Below are 17,542 nucleotides of genomic sequence, written 5' to 3'. Positions count from 1 at the left end.
AAATGTTTCTCAGTTAATTTCAGAGTGTTCAGACACCGTTCAAAATGTTCCTAAAACATATAATAAAGATTGTGCTTAATTAAGAACAAGCTCAGAACAGTTGGCATCTCTTTGTTTTTTTGTGTTTTTTTTTATATTATTTTAATTTATTTTGATTTGTGTTGTTGTGGGGACGCGGCAGCATGGACTGTTGAGATGTTGACTGTGGTGGCAGCTCACGGTAATGCACGCCTTGTTTGTTTTGTGGGGGTGGGGTGGGGGAGGGGGTGGGCACAGGGGGGAGGGGGCGGGGTGGGTAGTGACTTGTGGAAGATCAGTGTTTTGCGGTTGTTGTTTTTTGACTCACTTGTGTAAACAAAGTGAGTCTATGTTTTAACCTGGTGTTCGGTTGTCTCGTCTGTGTGTCCATGGTAAACTTTAATATTGACATTTTCTCTGCAAATACTTTGTCAGTTGACACCAAATTAGGCATAAAAATAGGAAAAATTCAGTTCTTTCCAGTCGTCTTGTTTAAAACAATATTGCACCTCAGGGATGGGCACAAAAAAAAATAAAAAAAGAAGCCTAATTATATGCAAACTGCATTTACTGTTATATTTATATTTTTTGTATTCTCTAAACTTGGCACTCTGACCTCTTATTCTGACACAACAACAAGAGGAGTCATTATTATCATTTTTCTGTTCAAACAGGAACTTCTTTTGCTAAGCATGGAATTTTTATTTTTTTTTGTATTCTCTAAACTTGGCACTCTGACCTCTTATTCTGACACAACAACAAGAGGAGTCATTATTATCATTTTTCTGTTCAAACAGGAACTTCTTTTGCTAAGCATGGAATTTTTATTTATTTTGCAAACGTTTTTTGGTGCAGATAGTAAAAAAAGGGAAATTACTCTGTAATTAATGCTAGGGGACTTAATTTATCACAAGCGAGTCTTGAAGGCCTTGCCTCTCTTGTTTTTTTTTGCTTTTGTTTTTTTTTAATTTTCACCCACTGGAGGTGGGAGCAATTTCACTGTGCACAGACCAATGCCCATTGTTCATTGTTGATGATGATGATGATGATGATGATGATTAGCTGTGAATGTGTTGAACAGTAGAACTAAAGCGTGAGCGTTGTCAGCTTGTCTGCATTGAACGGGTCACAGGAGACTTCTGCTTTGGTCGATGCACATGTTGGGGCACTTCTGGGGGTTTTTTGTTGGTTTTTTTTTTTCTTATTTTTTTGTTTATTTGTTTCGGGTTTTTTTGTGGGTTTGTTTGTTCTTTTGCTGGCTTGTTTATTTTTTTTCTGAATTTTGTTGGTTTTTTTTTACTTGATGTTTGTGTCATTTTTGTGTGAGTTTGTTTCCTTCGCATTACAACAACAGCTGATGAAATGGAGAGAGAGGACATGATTGAGGGGGGGGTGGGGGGAGGGGGTTGGGGGGGGAACACTGTGTGAAGACAGTGAAATCAGTGAGGCGTTGTTCGCATTTCTTTGCTGCATCTGGGATTATGTGATTTTTTAACAGCATGGATGTTTTTGTGAGAGAGAGAGGGAGTGTGTGAATTTGTTGTGTGTGAGTGTGAATGAGTGAGGTGTGTGTGTGTGTGAGGTGTGACACAGTGTGAGGGAGTGTGTGTGTGTGTGAGTGTGTGTGTGTGAGGTGTGTGTGTGTGTGAGTGAGGTGTGTGTGTGTGTGAGGTGTGACACAGTGTGAGGGAGTGTGTGTGTGTGTGTGTGTGTGTGTGAGTGTGTGTGTGTGTGAGTGAGTGTGTGTGTGTGTGAGTGTGCCTCAAAGATGATGTTGACACAAAAGTTGGAAGGTTGTTCAGTTGGTCGATAACAATGTTAACTCCATACTCTTGATGTTAGTGTCATTTATATTACCGAGTGTATGGTGAGTCGTCTTTTTGTGTGTGTGTGATTTTTGTTTTTTGGTAGAGGAGAAGAGTCAGTCCTGTGTTCATGTTAGACATTAATCGTACTTGTTTTTTGTTGTTGTTTGTTTTCTTTCCGGGCAGCATTTGTGTGTCGGTAGATTCTGAATTTTGACGTTTGTCAGTGGATTTGTATTGATACGTATACATGGAATGTGTATTATTTGCGTAACAGCCCCAGGTTTCGAACCAAGCGTGTTCTTCGGTAACTAGAGAGTTTAACGTTGTGTTTCAGTCGTTACACTGCCAGTTTCACTGTTACTTGTTCTGCTGCTGTTGAGTTGAGTGGTTCGTTATGTTGTACAGTTGTGGTTATTTGATTTTTTTTATTTATTTATTTTTTATTTCAGCTTTTTGCACACACTGCACATTGCTGTGTTAGGAAAACAGCCACTAGCCTTTAAGTGCTTACAGAAAATGATTGATTCATGAGATCAGCTCACAGAACTCTATCCAGGCTGTCCAGTTTCTCAGCTGGTTGGTTGGTGGGGGGGCGGGGGGGGGGGGGCTTCTTCTTCTTCCATTGAGCGACCACAATCAACCCTCTGATTCTTATGTCGCTGTTATGAAAGGGGGGGTCTACCGGTAAGTCAGCGCAAAAAGAAAAAAAAAAAAAGATTTGTATTGCCAGTCTTGCTGCCACCAAGACAGCCCACACAGTCTTTTTGGGTCTCCTCTCAGTGACAGTGGGGTGGGTGTTCTGTTGGCAGCAGATGGAGAAGAGAGGGAAAAACCGGTCTGATCTGTTCAGATCTTTCTAATTCATGTTTTCATACGTTAGTTTTGAAAAAAAAAAAAAAAAAGACAGGGATGTTGTCGAACAAGTTCTTCTGTGTTTGTGGGCTGCAACTCCCACGTTCACTTGCATGTACACGAGTGGGTTTTTATGTGTATGACCGTTTTTACCCCTCCATGTAGGCAGCCATGCTCCGCTTTCGGGGGTGTGCATGCTGGGTATGTTCTTGTTTCCATAACCCAACGAATGCTGACATGGATTACAGGATCTTTAACTTGTGTATTTGATCATCTGCATGCGTTTACACACGAAGGGGGTTCAGGCACTAGCAGGTCTGCACATATGTTGACCTGGGAGATCGGAAAAATCTCCACCCTTTACCCACCAGGCACCGTCACCGTGATTCGAACCCGGGACCCTCAGATTGAAAGTCCAACGCTTTAACCACTCGGCTATTGCGCCCGTCGTCGAACAAGTTCGTTTTCAGATGTAGGTTGCAGCATGATTTCATTTTGTCTTCGCTCAAAACCTACGTCTGAACACTAAACTCACTCGAAATTCTTTTCCTCAATCTTTTTTTTCTAACTTCCCAGACTTTTTGAAAAGAAGTTGAATGCATGCAAACTTAAGTTTGGCATGTGCACAATTGTCAGATTCTGAACTGAGAAATTAATGCGAATGTTTAAAATAAGGCAGTGTACTGTAATGGTGTAATCTGCATTACAGGTGAAGGATCTTTCATCTGCAATTCTTGAAACCAAATGCTTGTTTTTAATAGATGCTGCATTTCAACCCAAAGTTGATCAAGTGTATGCATGGAGAACTGACCTTCCACATCAAAAAAGCTCTGTGGGTCAAATATCTCTAGGGTGGATTAAAATAGTCTAATACACAAACTGGTTTCAGTCTCACTGCGTTAAGACAAATCCATATACGCCACACATCCGCCAGGCAAAATGCCTGACCAGCAGCATAACCCCAACACCCTTGTCAAGCCTTGAGTGCATGCATATATATATATATATATTTGTGTACCTTTCAGTGAATTTCTGCTATAAAAATTTCGTCAGAGAACAACACTCTCCTTGCCATGGGTTCTTAGGCTGAGTCAAACTTGTACCCGGGTCCTGGTACCCTGTTGGTGTGTTTTTTGCCAGGATGGAGTTTTGTGGGCAGCATCAGGTGAGGGATGATGTGAGGCATGTGTTGTTGACGGAGACCTGCACTGGGGCGCTTTTTGTCTGCTTTGTTGTCTGGTCCTGTAAATAAATTTTCACATTTCACAAGACATTCATTTTTGCGTGTTTCTTTTTTTCTTTTTTTTTTTTGTGGTTGTTTTTGTGTGTGTATGTGTGTGTTTTTTTGGCTGTGGTTCTTGTTGGCTTTTGCAATTTTTTTTTTTTTAATAGATATATTTAAGCATGTTTTGTTTTAAGTTTGCAGCACAGTTGGGTAATTTTCTTCTGTGTCTGGGTGTGACAGTGGGGTGGGTGTGATAGTGGGGTGTGATAGTGGGGTGGGTGTGATAGTGGGGTGGGTGTGACAGTGGGGTGGGTGTTATGTTGGGTGTGACAGTGGGGTGGGTGTTATGTTGGGTGTGACAGTGGGGTGGGTGTTGGGTGTGACAGTGGGGTGGGTGTTATGTTGGGTGTGACAGTGGGGTGGGTGTTGGGTGTGACAGTGGGGTGGGTGTTATGTTGGGTGTGACAGTGGGGTGGGTGTTGGGTGTGACAGTGGGGTGGGTGTTATGTTGGGTGTGACAGTGGGGTGGGTGTTGGGTGTGACAGTGGGGTGGGTGTTATGTTGGGTGTGACAGTGGGGTGGGTGTTATGTTGGGTGTGACAGTGGGGTGGGTGTTGGGTGTGACAGTGGGGTGGGTGTTATGTTGGGTGTGACAGTGGGGTGGGTGTGACAGTGGGGTGGGTGTTATGTTGGGTGTGACAGTGGGGTGGGTGTGACAGTGGGGTGGGTGTTATGTTGGGTGTGACAGTGGGGTGGGTGTTATGTTGGGTGTGACAGTGGGGTGGGTGTGACAATAGGGTGGGTGTTGTGTTGGGTGTGATAGTGGGGTGGGTGTTATGTTGGGTGTGATAGTGGGGTGTGATAGTGGGGTGGGTGTGACAGTGGGGTGGGTGTTATGTTGGGTGTGACAGTGGGGTGGGTGTGACAATAGGGTGGGTGTTGTGTTGGGTGTGACAGTGGGGTGGGTGTTCTGTTGGGTGTGACAGTGGGGTGGGTGTTATGTTGGGTGTGACAGTGGGGTGGGTGTTATGTTGGGTGTGACAGTGGGGTGGGTGTTATGTTGGGTGTGACAGTGGGGTGGGTGTGACAATAGGGTGGGTGTTGTGTTGGGTGTGACAGTGGGGTGGGTGTTATGTTGGGTGTGATAGTGGGGTGGGTGTGACAGTGGGGTGGGTGTTGTGTTGGGTGTGACAGTGGGGTGGGTGTTATGTTGGGTGTGATAGTGGGGTGGGTGTGACAGTGGGGTGGGTGTGACAGTGGGGTGGGTGTTATGTTGGGTGTGACAGTGGGGTGGGTGTGACAATAGGGTGGGTGTTGTGTTGGGTGTGACAGTGGGGTGGGTGTTATGTTGGGTGTGATAGTGGGGTGGGTGTGACAGTGGGGTGGGTGTGACAGTGGGGTGGGTGTTATGTTGGGTGTGACAGTGGGGTGGGTGTTATGTTGGGTGTGACAGTGGGGTGGGTGTGACAATAGGGTGGGTGTTCTGTTGGGTGTGACAGTGGGGTGGGTGTGACAATAGGGTGGGTGTTGTGTTGGGTGTGACAGTGGGGTGGGTGTTATGTTGGGTGTGACAGTGGGGTGGGTGTGACAATAGGGTGGGTGTTGTGTTGGGTGTGATAGTGGGGTGGGTGTTATGTTGGGTGTGACAGTGGGGTGGGTGTTGTGTTGGGTGTGACAGTGGGGTGGGTGTTATGTTGGGTGTGACAGTGGGGTGGGTGTTGTGTTGGGTGTGACAGTGGGGTGGGTGTTATGTTGGGTGTGACAGTGGGGTGGGTGTGACAATAGGGTGGGTGTTGTGTTGGGTGTGATAGTGGGGTGGGTGTGACAGTGGGGTGGGTGTGACAATAGGGTGGGTGTTCTGTTGGGTGTGACAGTGGGGTGGGTGTTATGTTGGGTGTGACAGTGGGGTGGGTGTGACAATAGGGTGGGTGTTGTGTTGGGTGTGACAGTGGGGTGGGTGTTGTGTTGGGTGTGACAGTGGGGTGGGTGTTTTGTTGGGTGTGACAGTGGGGTGGGTGTGACAATAGGGTGGGTGTTGTGTTGGGTGTGATAGTGGGGTGGGTGTGACAATAGGGTGGGTGTTCTGTTGGGTGTGACAGTGGGGTGGGTGTTCTGTTGGGTGTGATAGTGGGGTGGGTGTGACAGTGGGGTGGGTGTTATGTTGGGTGTGATAGTGGGGTGGGTGTGACAGTGGGGTGGGTGTTATGTTGGGTGTGACAGTGGGGTGGGTGTTATGTTGGGTGTGATAGTGGGGTGGGTGTTACGTTGGGTGTGACAGTGGGGTGGGTGTTATGTTGGGTGTGACAGTGGGGTGGGTGTTATGTTGGGTGTGACAGTGGGGTGGGTGTTATGTTGGGTGTGACAGTGGGGTGGGTGTGACAGTGGGGTGGGTGTTACGTTGGGTGTGACAGTGGGGTGGGTGTTATGTTGGGTGTGACAGTGGGGTGGGTGTTATGTTGGGTGTGACAGTGGGGTGGGTGTTATGTTGGGTGTGATAGTGGGGTGGGTGTTACGTTGGGTGTGACAGTGGGGTGGGTGTTATGTTGGGTGTGACAGTGGGGTGGGTGTTATGTTGGGTGTGACAGTGGGGTGGGTGTTATGTTGGGTGTGACAGTGGGGTGGGTGTTACGTTGGGTGTGACAGTGGGGTGGGTGTTATGTTGGGGTGGGTGTTATGTTGGGTGTGACAGTGGGGTGGGTGTTATGTTGGGTGTGACAGTGGGGTGGGTGTTACGTTGGGTGTGACAGTGGGGTGGGTGTTATGTTGGGGTGGGTGTTGTGTTGGGTGTGACAGTGGGGTGGGTGTTATGTTGGGGTGGGTGTTATGTTGGGTGTGACAGTGGGGTGGGTGTTATGTTGGGTGTGACAGTGGGGTGGGTGTTGTTGGGTGTGACAGTGGGGTGGGTGTGACAGTGGGGTGGGTGTTGTTGGGTGTGACAGTGGGGTGGGTGTTACGTTGGGTGTGACAGTGGGGTGGGTGTTATGTTGGGTGTGATAGTGGGGTGGGTGTGACAGTGGGGTGGGTGTTCTGTTGGGTGTGATAGTGGGGTGGGTGTTCTGTTGGGTGTGATAGTGGGGTGGGTGTGACAGTGGGGTGGGTGTTTTGTTGGGTGTGACAGTGGGGTGGGTGTGACAGTGGGGTGGGTGTGACAGTGGGGTGGGTGTTGGGTGTGACAGTGGGATGGGTGTGACAGTGGGGTGGGTGTTGGGTGTGACAGTGGGGTGGGTGTGACAGTGGGGTGGGTGTTATGTTGGGTGTGACAGTGGGGTGGGTGTTCCCAGAACAGAGATGTTAGTGCTGACCATTGGTGCTTCACAACCTGGCCAGCTGATAAAAAAAAACCATAACGAAACACACGCTGCATGCTGTACCCTGTTTTCTCCGTTCTGCCTTTTTGTTTTTTGGGGGGCTTTCCTTTCTTTCATTCTTTTCTGGCTTGGTTTTATTTGTTTTATTTTGTTGTTGTACTTCACATGGAAGGTGTGAACTGCTCCCACCCCCCCCCCCCCCCCCCAACCCCCAATCCCCCACCACCACCGCGCCTTCCTCAGCCATTAACTCGTCGAGTCATGCGCCCGAGCATTGCTCTTGGTGTCGAAATCGTCTCATTAAAAATGGTTTTCACGTTCCTAGATTTGTATAAAGCGCAAGGGAGGGGAAATAACTTGTACGGTATTTCCGGATGTGGCCACACGTTATTTGGAGTTAGAATTATGTTGGTTTTTTTTGCGTTTCTTTTTCCTGCATCAGTATGGCTTGGAAGCCTTACAGAAGCTGTAAGTTGCCCAGGGTTAAGGTCAAGGTTGTGTTCAGGGCTTTGAGATACCTGTGGTACTGTGCTCCAGGACTGTTGTTCACCACACACTCACACACACACACAGACGCGCACACACAGATGGACACAGACAAACAGACACACAGAGGTGCCAATTGTTACGATTTCGCCGTGTTTTGTTTCACCCGATCTGCACTTTGTTCTGACCTTACGCCGACGTCAAAATTGTTCCGAGTTCATTTTCGACTACATAGCAGGAACACACGCTTTCCTGTCGTGACATTAGCCAGACTATCTAGACCTATCGAGTACAAGGCTAAGGCAGTCACTACTAACCTTGGTCTCGCACGGTGTTACTCAGCTAATCACGTGCGTGTTTACATTGAAACAGCACTAAGGCAGTCACTACTAACCTTGGTCTCGCACGGTGTTGCTCAGCTAATCACGTGCGTGTTTACATTGAAACAGCATTAAGCGGACCAATCAGCTTAATCGTTTTGCCGGAACAGGAGAGAAACGAGGCGAAATCAAGTTGCGTCTCAGTCAAACAGCAGCTGTGCCCGGGGATCTGAATGGGCGTCTGTGTGCGTGCGTGCATGGACGTATGTAGGGGGTGGGGTGTGGGGGGGATACATGTCTGTGAGTATGTGTGTGTGTTAAAACATTTTTTGAGATATTGATATTATTGAAATTTGGTAAATTGATTTGTTACATATGTTGTTCATATGTTTTGTTGTTCTTTTAAAATTCAAATCATTGGGTTTTTTTTTTGCCAAATTTGAATTTCTTTGTGATGCTCATTTAATATTTATTCAAATGGTTGCTAAAATGTCAGTACAACAAAAAGTTAATCTGACAATAAATGGTATCAGTCGGTAAAAAAAAAAGGAAAAAAAAAAGAAAAGAACAAATCAATCAAATCCCCCACACGAAAACATGAAGACTGGAACCCAGTGACTGATGGTGACGAGCACACTCATCAGTAGAAACACCATTACCTGTGTGTGTGTGTGTGTGTGTGTGTGATGGCCATTCTCCCTTTCCACCACTTACACAATCCCCAAATGGAAGTCGGGTACCCATTCCCCAAATGGAAGTCGGGTACACATTCCCCAAATGGAAGTCGGGGACCCATTCCCCAAATGGAAGTCGGGTACCCATGACACAACCCCCAAATGGAAGTCGGGTACCCATTACACAATCCCCAAATGGAAGTCGGGTACCCATTACACAATCCCCAAATGGAAGTCGGGTACCCATTACACAACCCCCAAATGGAAGTCGGGTACCCATTATACAATCCCCAAATGGAAGTCGGGTACCCCATTACACAATCCCCAAATGGAAGTCGGGTACCCATTACACTGTCCCCAAATGGAAGTCGGGTACCCCATTACACAATCCCCAAATGGAAGTCGGGTACCCATTACACAACCCCCAAATGGAAGTCGGGTACCCATTACACAAATGGAAGTCGGGTACCCATTACACAATCCCCAAGTGGAAGTCGGGTACTCCATTACACAATCCCCAAATGGAAGTCGGGTACCCATTCCCCAAATGGAAGTCGGGTACCCATTACACAATCCCCAAATGGAAGTCGGGTACCCATTACACAATCCCCAAATGGAAGTCGGGTACCCATTACACAATCCCCAAATGGAAGTCGGGTACCCATTCCCCAAATGGAAGTCGGGTACCCATTGACATCCAGACGGAGTGAGAACAGTGGGAGCTATTACACAATCCCCAAATGGAAGTCGGGTACCCATTAAACAATCCCCAAATGGAAGTCGGGTACCCATTACACAATCCCCAAATGGAAGTCGGGTACCCATTACACAATCCCCAAATGGAAGTCGGGTACTCCATTACACAATCCCCAAATGGAAGTCGGGTACCCATTACACAATCCCCAAATGGAAGTCGGGTACCCATTACACAATCCCCAAATGGAAGTCGGGTACCCATTACACAACCCCCAAATGGAAGTCGGGTACTCCATTACACAATCCCCAAATGGAAGTCGGGTACCCATTACACAATCCCCAAATGGAAGTCGGGTACCCCATTACACAATCCCCAAATGGAAGTCGGGTACCCCATTATACAATCCCCAAATGGAAGTCGGGTACCCCATTACACAATCCCCAAATGGAAGTCGGTTACCCATTACACAATCCCCAAATGGAAGTCGGGTACCCATTACACTGTCCCCAAATGGAAGTCGGGTACCCATTACACAATCCCCAAATGGAAGTCGGGTACCCATGACACGACCCCCAAATGGAAGTCGGGTACCCATTACACAACCCCCAAATGGAAGTCGGGTACCCATTACACAAATGGAAGTCGGGTACCCATTACACAATCCCCAAATGGAAGTCGGGTACCCATTCCCCAAATGGAAGTCGGGTACCCATTACACAATCCCCAAATGGAAGTCGGGTACCCATTACACAATCCCCAAATAGAAGTCGGGTACCCATGACACAATCCCCAAATGGAAGTCGGGTACCCATTACACAATCCCCAAATGGAAGTCGGGTACCCATTACACAATCCCCAAATGGAAGTCGGGTACCCATTACACAAACCCCAAATGGAAGTCGGGTACCCATTACACAATCCCCAAATGGAAGTCGGGTACCCATGACACAACCCCCAAATGGAAGTCGGGTACCCATTACACAATCCCCAAATAGAAGTCGGGTACCCATGACACAACCCCCAAATGGAAGTCGGGTACCCATTACACAACCCCCAAATGGAAGTCGGGTACCCATTACACAACCCCCAAATGGAAGTCGGGTACCCATTACACAAATGGAAGTCAGGTACCCATTACACAACCCCCAAATGGAAGTCGGGTACCCATTACACAAATGGAAGTCGGGTACCCATTACACAATCCCCAAATGGAAGTCGGGTACCCATTCCCCAAATGGAAGTCGGGTACCCATTCCCCAAATGGAAGTCGGGTACCCATTCCCCAAATGGAAGTCGGGTACCCATTACACAATCCCCAAATGGAAGTCGGGTACCCATTACACAATCCCCAAATGGAAGTCGGGTACCCATTCCCCAAATGGAAGTCGGGTACCCATTACACAACCCCCAAATGGAAGTCGGGTACCCATTACACAACCCCCAAATGGAAGTCGGGTACCCATGACACAAATGGAAGTCAGGTACCCATTACACAACCCCCAAATGGAAGTCGGGTACCCATTCCCCAAATGGAAGTCGGGTACCCATTACACAATCCCCAAATGGAAGTCGGGTACCCATTAAAGAACCCCCAAATGGAAGTCGGGTACCCATTACACAGTCCCCAAATGGAAGTCGGGTACCCATTCCCCAAATGGAAGTCGGGTGCCCATTGACATCCAGACGGGAGTGAGAACAGTGGGAGAGCCAGGTGCCTTTACAAAGGACACGCAGTGCTGTGCAGAAACGGGGTTTTGAACCCTGGTGACCGGGGACCACTGGACCACAAGTCCAACGATGTCTGATCGGCTCTCTCTGCCCTTAGCATTTCCTATCAGCACCCCGGTACCTGGAGGTATCTCCACAGCTAGTCCTATGAAGAAGTATCTCCGCACATAGACGTGATTAGCGCGTGCGTATTATTAAAAAAAAAAAAAAAAAAAAAAAAAATTGCACACACAAAAGATTTGTATTCTATGCGCTTTTACCACGCCCACAAAATGGTACATGTCCCTTCATACTTCAGTGCGCACATCACACCTTCATACCAAAGGGCACATACACAGCTTATCTATGTGCTCGCGCGCACAACACACGCACGCACACACACACACACACACACACACATGAAACTTTCTTCCCTGGAAAAAGAAGAAGAAAAAAACAACAAAAAAAACCACATGAATGAGATACGAATTTTGGACGCTTTCTAAAGGGAGAAAACATCACTTGAGATGAATGATGCAGTTTCGCATTTTGAAGCAGGTTTTTTCTTCTTCTTCTACAGAATTTTGCCAGGAACAGCGCTATGGCTCCCATGGCCACTGTTCTGTGTGCTCTTAGCATTCCAGTGTATTGCTGCATCCCGCCAGTCTATCTATGTCTTGTGAAGGTGGGGGGGAAACCGGCCCCCCCCTCACCACGCCCCCCCCCCCTCAAAAAACCACCCCCCAAAAAACACCCACCAAAGCCTGTGTGTAAGAAGAGTTTCAGTTTCTCAAGAAGGCGTCACAGCGTTCCAAACCAATATATATATATATATATATATATCTGTCTAGCAGATTGTGCTGTAGCGTGTGTGTGTGTGTGTGTGTGTGTGTGTGTGTGTGTGTGTATACACACACACACACACACACACACGCTACAGCACAATCTGCTAGGCAGATGCCTTTCCAGCACTGCATCACCCAACTGGCTTTGTCGAGCCTTGAGTGCATGCATATATATGTGTATTTGTGTACCTATCCGAGTGGATTTCTTTTTCAGAATATTTTTTTTTGCCACAGGACAACACTGTCTCGTTGCCGTGGGTTCTTTTTTTCAGTGCGCCAAGTGCCTGCTGTACACACACGGGACCTCGGGTCTATCGTTTCATCCCAAAGACGGGCGCAATAGCCGAGTGGTTAAAGCGTTGGACTGTCAATCTGAGGGTCCCGGGTTCGAATCACGGTGACGGCGCCTGGTGGGTAAAAGGGTGGAGATTTTTTACGATCTCCCAGGTCAACATATGTGCAGACCTGCTTAGTGCCTGAACCCCCTTCGTGTGTATATGCAAGCAGAAGATCAAATACGCACGTTAAAGATCCTGTAATCCATGTCAGCGTTCGGTGGGTTATGGAAACAAGAACATACCCAGCATGCACACCCCCGAAAACGGAGTATGGCTGCCTACATGGCGGGGTAAAAACGGTCATACACGTAAAAGCCCACTCGTGTGCATACGAGTGAACGCAGAAGAAGTCTCATCCCAAAGACTGGACGCTCAGTTTTGATTCTCCAGTCATGTGGAGTGATGGCCTAGAGGTAACGCGTCCGCCTAGCAAGCGAGAGAGAATCTTTGCGCGCTGGTTCGAATCACGGCTCAGCCGCCGATATTTTCTCCCCCTCCACTAGATCTTGAGTGGTGGTCTGGACGCTTAGTTATTCGGATGAGACGATAAACCGAGGTCCCGTGTGCTAGCATGCACTTAGCGCACGTAAAAGAACCCACGGCAACAAAAGGGTTGTTCCTGGCAAAATTCTGTAGAAAAATCCACTTCGATAGGAAAAACAAACAAAACTGCACGCTGGAAAAAATACCAAAAAAATGTGTGGCGCTGTAGAATAGCGACGCGCTCTCCCTGGGTAGAGCAGCCTGAATATCACACAGAGAAATCTGTTGTGATAAAAAGAAATACAAATACAAAACTTGGGAGAAAGGTCGAGAGCGGGATTCGAACCCACACCCTCACGGACGTTGCGCTGGCAGAGGAGCGTCTTGGCCACTCGGCCACCTTTTCTCCTTGTGTAAGATGAATCGCAGACTGTGGCATGAAGTGTTGTGCCATTCGAAGCAGCAATGTTATCCACCTGGGCTGGGTTGCTGAGGTTTTAGTCTTCGCTAAGATCGTTTACGGTGATGTTATTCATGAAATGTTGTACCATTCGAAGCAGCAATGTTATCCACCTGGGCTGGGTTGCTGAGCTTTTAGTCTTCGCTAAGATCGTTTACGGTGATGTTATTCATGAAATGTTGTGCCATTCGAAGCAGCAATGTTATCCACCTGGGCTGGGTTGCTGAGCTTTTAGTCTTCGCTAAGATCGCTTACGGTGATGTTATTCATGAAATGTGCCATTCGAAGCAGCAGTGTTATCCACCATGGGCTGGGTTGCTGAGCTTTTAGTCTTCGCTAAGATCGTTTACGGTGATGTTATTCATGAAATGTGCCATTCGAAGCAGCAATGTTATCCACCTGGGCTAGGTTGCTAAGCTTTTAGTCTTCGCTAAGATCGCTTACGGTGATGTTATTCATGAATGTAAATTAAGTTTGCTTTGCGTTGATTTTCCTAAGTCTTCGCTAAGATCGCGTAATGGTGATAATAATCATTATTTGGGTTAGTTACAGAACTAGTAGGTTGTATTTCGGTTGTTTATGTACTATTTATGATTGTGTACTATGACGTGTGTGTGTGTGTGTGTGTGTGTGTGTGTGTGTGTGTGTGTGTGTGTGTGCGTGCGCGCGCGCACGTGTTTGTGTGTGTTGTGTTGTGTTGAGTGACTAATTCATTAATGTTTTGTATCTTGTGTTCATTTTTATTCCATTTTCCCATAGATCTAGATGTGTAAACGCTGACGGCTCGCTTTTTAAGATGTTGGCCCGGATTAGGCGCAAGTGCTCGTTATGATAATAACGGTAATAGTTGAAGTAGTAGTCCTGGAAGCAGTGATAGTAGTGGTAGCAATGATAATGATGATAATGCTAACGTGGTTTGTATCGTGCCTACTTTTTAAAGTAAGGAGGGCTCCAGGAGTTCTACGAGAAAAACAAAACAAAAAAACAACAACACCCAAAACGGGTAAACAGAATCATGCACATGCACACACAAACTGTTAACCTACCCCCACCCTCCTCCCCACACACAGTCAAATAGTCCAACTGGATTGTTATTATAACTTAAGGAGGGGACCGTTTTTTATTTGCTCAAAAAAAAAAAAAAAAAAAAAATAGTGGCATCACGTGCAATAAAGTCCAAATAGAAACAGTGGCATTACAAATAACAAAAGAAACATAAGCAACCGAAATAGTGGCATTGCAATCAGAAGAAATTTTTAAAATAGTGTCATTACAAATAGCCATCTCAGCAAATGACATCATTTCAATCAGCAATAATAAAAATAAAAATAATAAAAAAAAAAATAAAAAAAAAGGTCCTACTGGCATCGCTATTTCTTGTTGCTGCTGCAGTCTTAACACTCCAGTGACAATGCTGACAGTTACTGTCACAGCCAGGACCACAATGGACGCTACATAAAGTGAAACCTACATTCACGTGAATTGCCGAGCGGTTAAAGCGTTGGACTTTCAATCTCAGGAGGAGGAATTTTGTTTAATGTCCCGTCACACATATCGGTGATTGAAGACATTTTTGTTAAAGTATTTATGAATACATTTGAGTATTATCGGTTAGAAGGGGTGGGAGATGTGAATGAATGGAGGGTTGGGGAAAACTGGGCAAATTAGGGTGACATGAGGGTGAAATTTGAAAAAAAAAAAAAACAAACCACAACTAAATACAATTACAGGAAATTACTTAAAGGACTTCGTAAAAGTAAAAATATATTGCTTATTTCCTTGTATGACAATGGGCAATATACTTTTACACTATCTATATGATTCTTTGCTTCCCTTTTTGCTGCCCTGTCTGCTTGGTCGTTATAAAGGAATCTAGTGTGGGATGGTATCCAACAAAAATCAACATTTGTACCTTTCACAAGTAGGGAGTGCAATAAATACCTAATTTCAAACAATAAATCTTCTCTCTGATTATTCTCAATCTCACTGAGGGTCCCGGGTTCGAATCTCGGTGACGGCGCCTGGTGGGTATTTTTTTTTCCGATCTCCCAGGTCAGTCAACGTATGTGCAGACCTGTTAGTGCCTGAACCCCCCCCCCCCCCACCCCCCCCCGACCCCCCTTCGTGTGTGTACGCACGCAGAAGATCAAATTTTATACACACGTTAAAGATCCAGAAAACCATGTCAGCGTTTGGTGGGGTTATGGAAGGAAACGAGAGCATACCCAGCATGCACACCCCCCGAAAACGGAGTATGGCTGCCTACATGGCGGGGTGAATAAACAAATGTGGTTTTACACGTGTAAAATGTTGCATAGATCTGTATATGTGTGCGTGACTGAAACCGAATTGAATGACACAGGAAACGAATGATGAGCGCCCAAATGGCAGCCGTCAGTCGGCTCTACCCAGGTAGGTAGCCTGTTGTGCGAATGACCCCGTGTTTGTAAAGCGCTTAGAGCTTGGTCCCCGACAGAGGATAGACAGCTATATAAGTATCCATAACAGTCAATGACTCCGTGTTTGTAAAGCGCTTAGAGCTTGGTCTCCGACCGAGGATAGGCGCTATTTTAGTAGCCATATCATCATCAAAACTAGACACAGGTGTCACCATTAACACGAAGAGGTTTTTTTCATCCTGTTTTCTCACAGAAACCGTGCTGGAACCACCAACACCAACACCAACACCGCCACCACCACCACCGCCACCACCACCTCCGCTGCATCAGCCAACACCACCAAAAGCACCACAGCGACTGCCGCCGGAAACCAGAAACAGCAGTCTACTGGCTCTGGGTATGGTCGTCTGTAAGATAAGATAAGATAAGAATAACTTTATTATCTCCAACTGGAGAAATTTGGTCAGGTGCATTATCACAACATAGACAAGTAAACAACATGGGGACCATAACTGTAAAAGCCAACAACAGCCCCTACAAATATGAAGATACAAATGTAAAAAAAAAAAAATATCACATACATCGTTTCATACACACATCCACACACTGCAGGTAATAACTAGTATTCTTAATTGTAACCTCAGTGCCGTTGTTTTCAATGCAGTACAGTACAGAACAATACAATACAATACAATACATCCTTATTCACCCACTAGGAAATTGTATTTGTATTTGTATTTCTCTTTTTATCACAAACATATTTCTCTGTGCGAAATTCGGGCTGCTCTCCCCAGGGAGAGCGCGTCGCTACACTACAGCGCCACCCTTTTTTTTTTTGGTATTTTTTCCTGCGTGCAGTTTTATTTGTTTTTCCTACCGAAGTGGATTTTTCTCTAGAATTTTGCCAGGAACAACCCTTTTGTTATGTGCGCTAAGTGCATGCTAGCACACGGGACCTCGGTTTATCGTCTCATCCGAATGACTAGCGTCCAGACCACCACTCAAGGTCTAGTGGAGGGGGAGAAAATATCCGGGCGGCTGAGCCGTGATTCGAACCAGCGCGCTCAGATTCTCTCGCTTCCTAGGCGGACGCGTTACCTCCAGGCCATCACTCCACTTGAATTGTTCATCCAAAGGCTCGTCACTCACCCTTCGCAGTATCTCAGCCAACAGCCAAGTTCAACACACTCTTCGACATGACAAAATGTTCGACAAAAGATAAAAACAGCAATGCATTAATTAAGCAAACGAACACAACACAGCGGGCATATTTCCCACAAACACACACACCCACCCAAGTCCTATTACCCTCTTGTTATTGGGTTTTGTTTTTGTAAGTTTGATTAGATAAGAACGCACGTGTGTGTGTGTGTGTGTGTGTGTAGTGTGTGTGTGTGTGTGTGTGTGTGTGCGTGTGTAGTATGTGTGTGTGTGTGAGTGTGTGTGTGTAGTACTGATGTGTGTGTGTGAGTGTGTGTGTGTGTGTGTTGTGTGTGTATGTGTGTGTGTGTGTGTGCGTGTTTGTGTGTGTGTATAGTGTGTGTGGGTGTGTGTGTGCGCGTGCGTGCGTGTGTGTGTGTAGTATGTGTGTGTGGTGTGTGTGTGTGAGTGTGTGTGTGTAGTATGTGTACGTGTGTGTGTGTGTGTGTGTGTGTGTGTGTGTGTGTGTAGTATGTGTACGTGTGTGTGTGAGTAGTATGTGTGTGTGTGTGTGGTGTGTGTGTGTGTAGTGTGTACTGTGTGTGTACTTTATGTGTGTACAGCGGGCATATTTCCCACAAACACACACACACACACCCAAGTCCTATTACCCTCTTGTTATTGGGTTTGTTGTTGTAAGTTTGATTAGATAAGAACGCGCGCGCGCACGTGTGTGTGTGTGTGTGTGTGTGTGTAGTATGTGTGTGTGTGTGTGTGTGTGT

General features: G+C 46.4%; 1 protein-coding gene across 1 annotated transcript in view; it reads left to right on the top strand.

Moving 5' to 3' along the window:
- LOC143275357 (cohesin subunit SA-2-like) overlaps positions 1–17,542 on the top strand; it is a 72,578-nt gene that overhangs the window by 51,999 nt on the left and 3,037 nt on the right. Inside the window, exon 31 of the mRNA XM_076579414.1 lies at positions 15,874–16,017. Within this exon, the coding sequence (XP_076435529.1) occupies positions 15,874–16,017 (144 nt within the window). The remainder of the gene's footprint in view (positions 1–15,873; positions 16,018–17,542) is intronic.

Source organism: Babylonia areolata, chromosome 30, assembly GCF_041734735.1.
Source record: "Babylonia areolata isolate BAREFJ2019XMU chromosome 30, ASM4173473v1, whole genome shotgun sequence".
In the NCBI taxonomy this organism is placed as follows: Eukaryota; Metazoa; Mollusca; class Gastropoda; order Neogastropoda; family Buccinidae; genus Babylonia; species Babylonia areolata.
The sequence above is the reverse complement of the archived record's forward strand: the minus strand, read 5'-3'. Positions and strand labels throughout refer to the sequence as shown.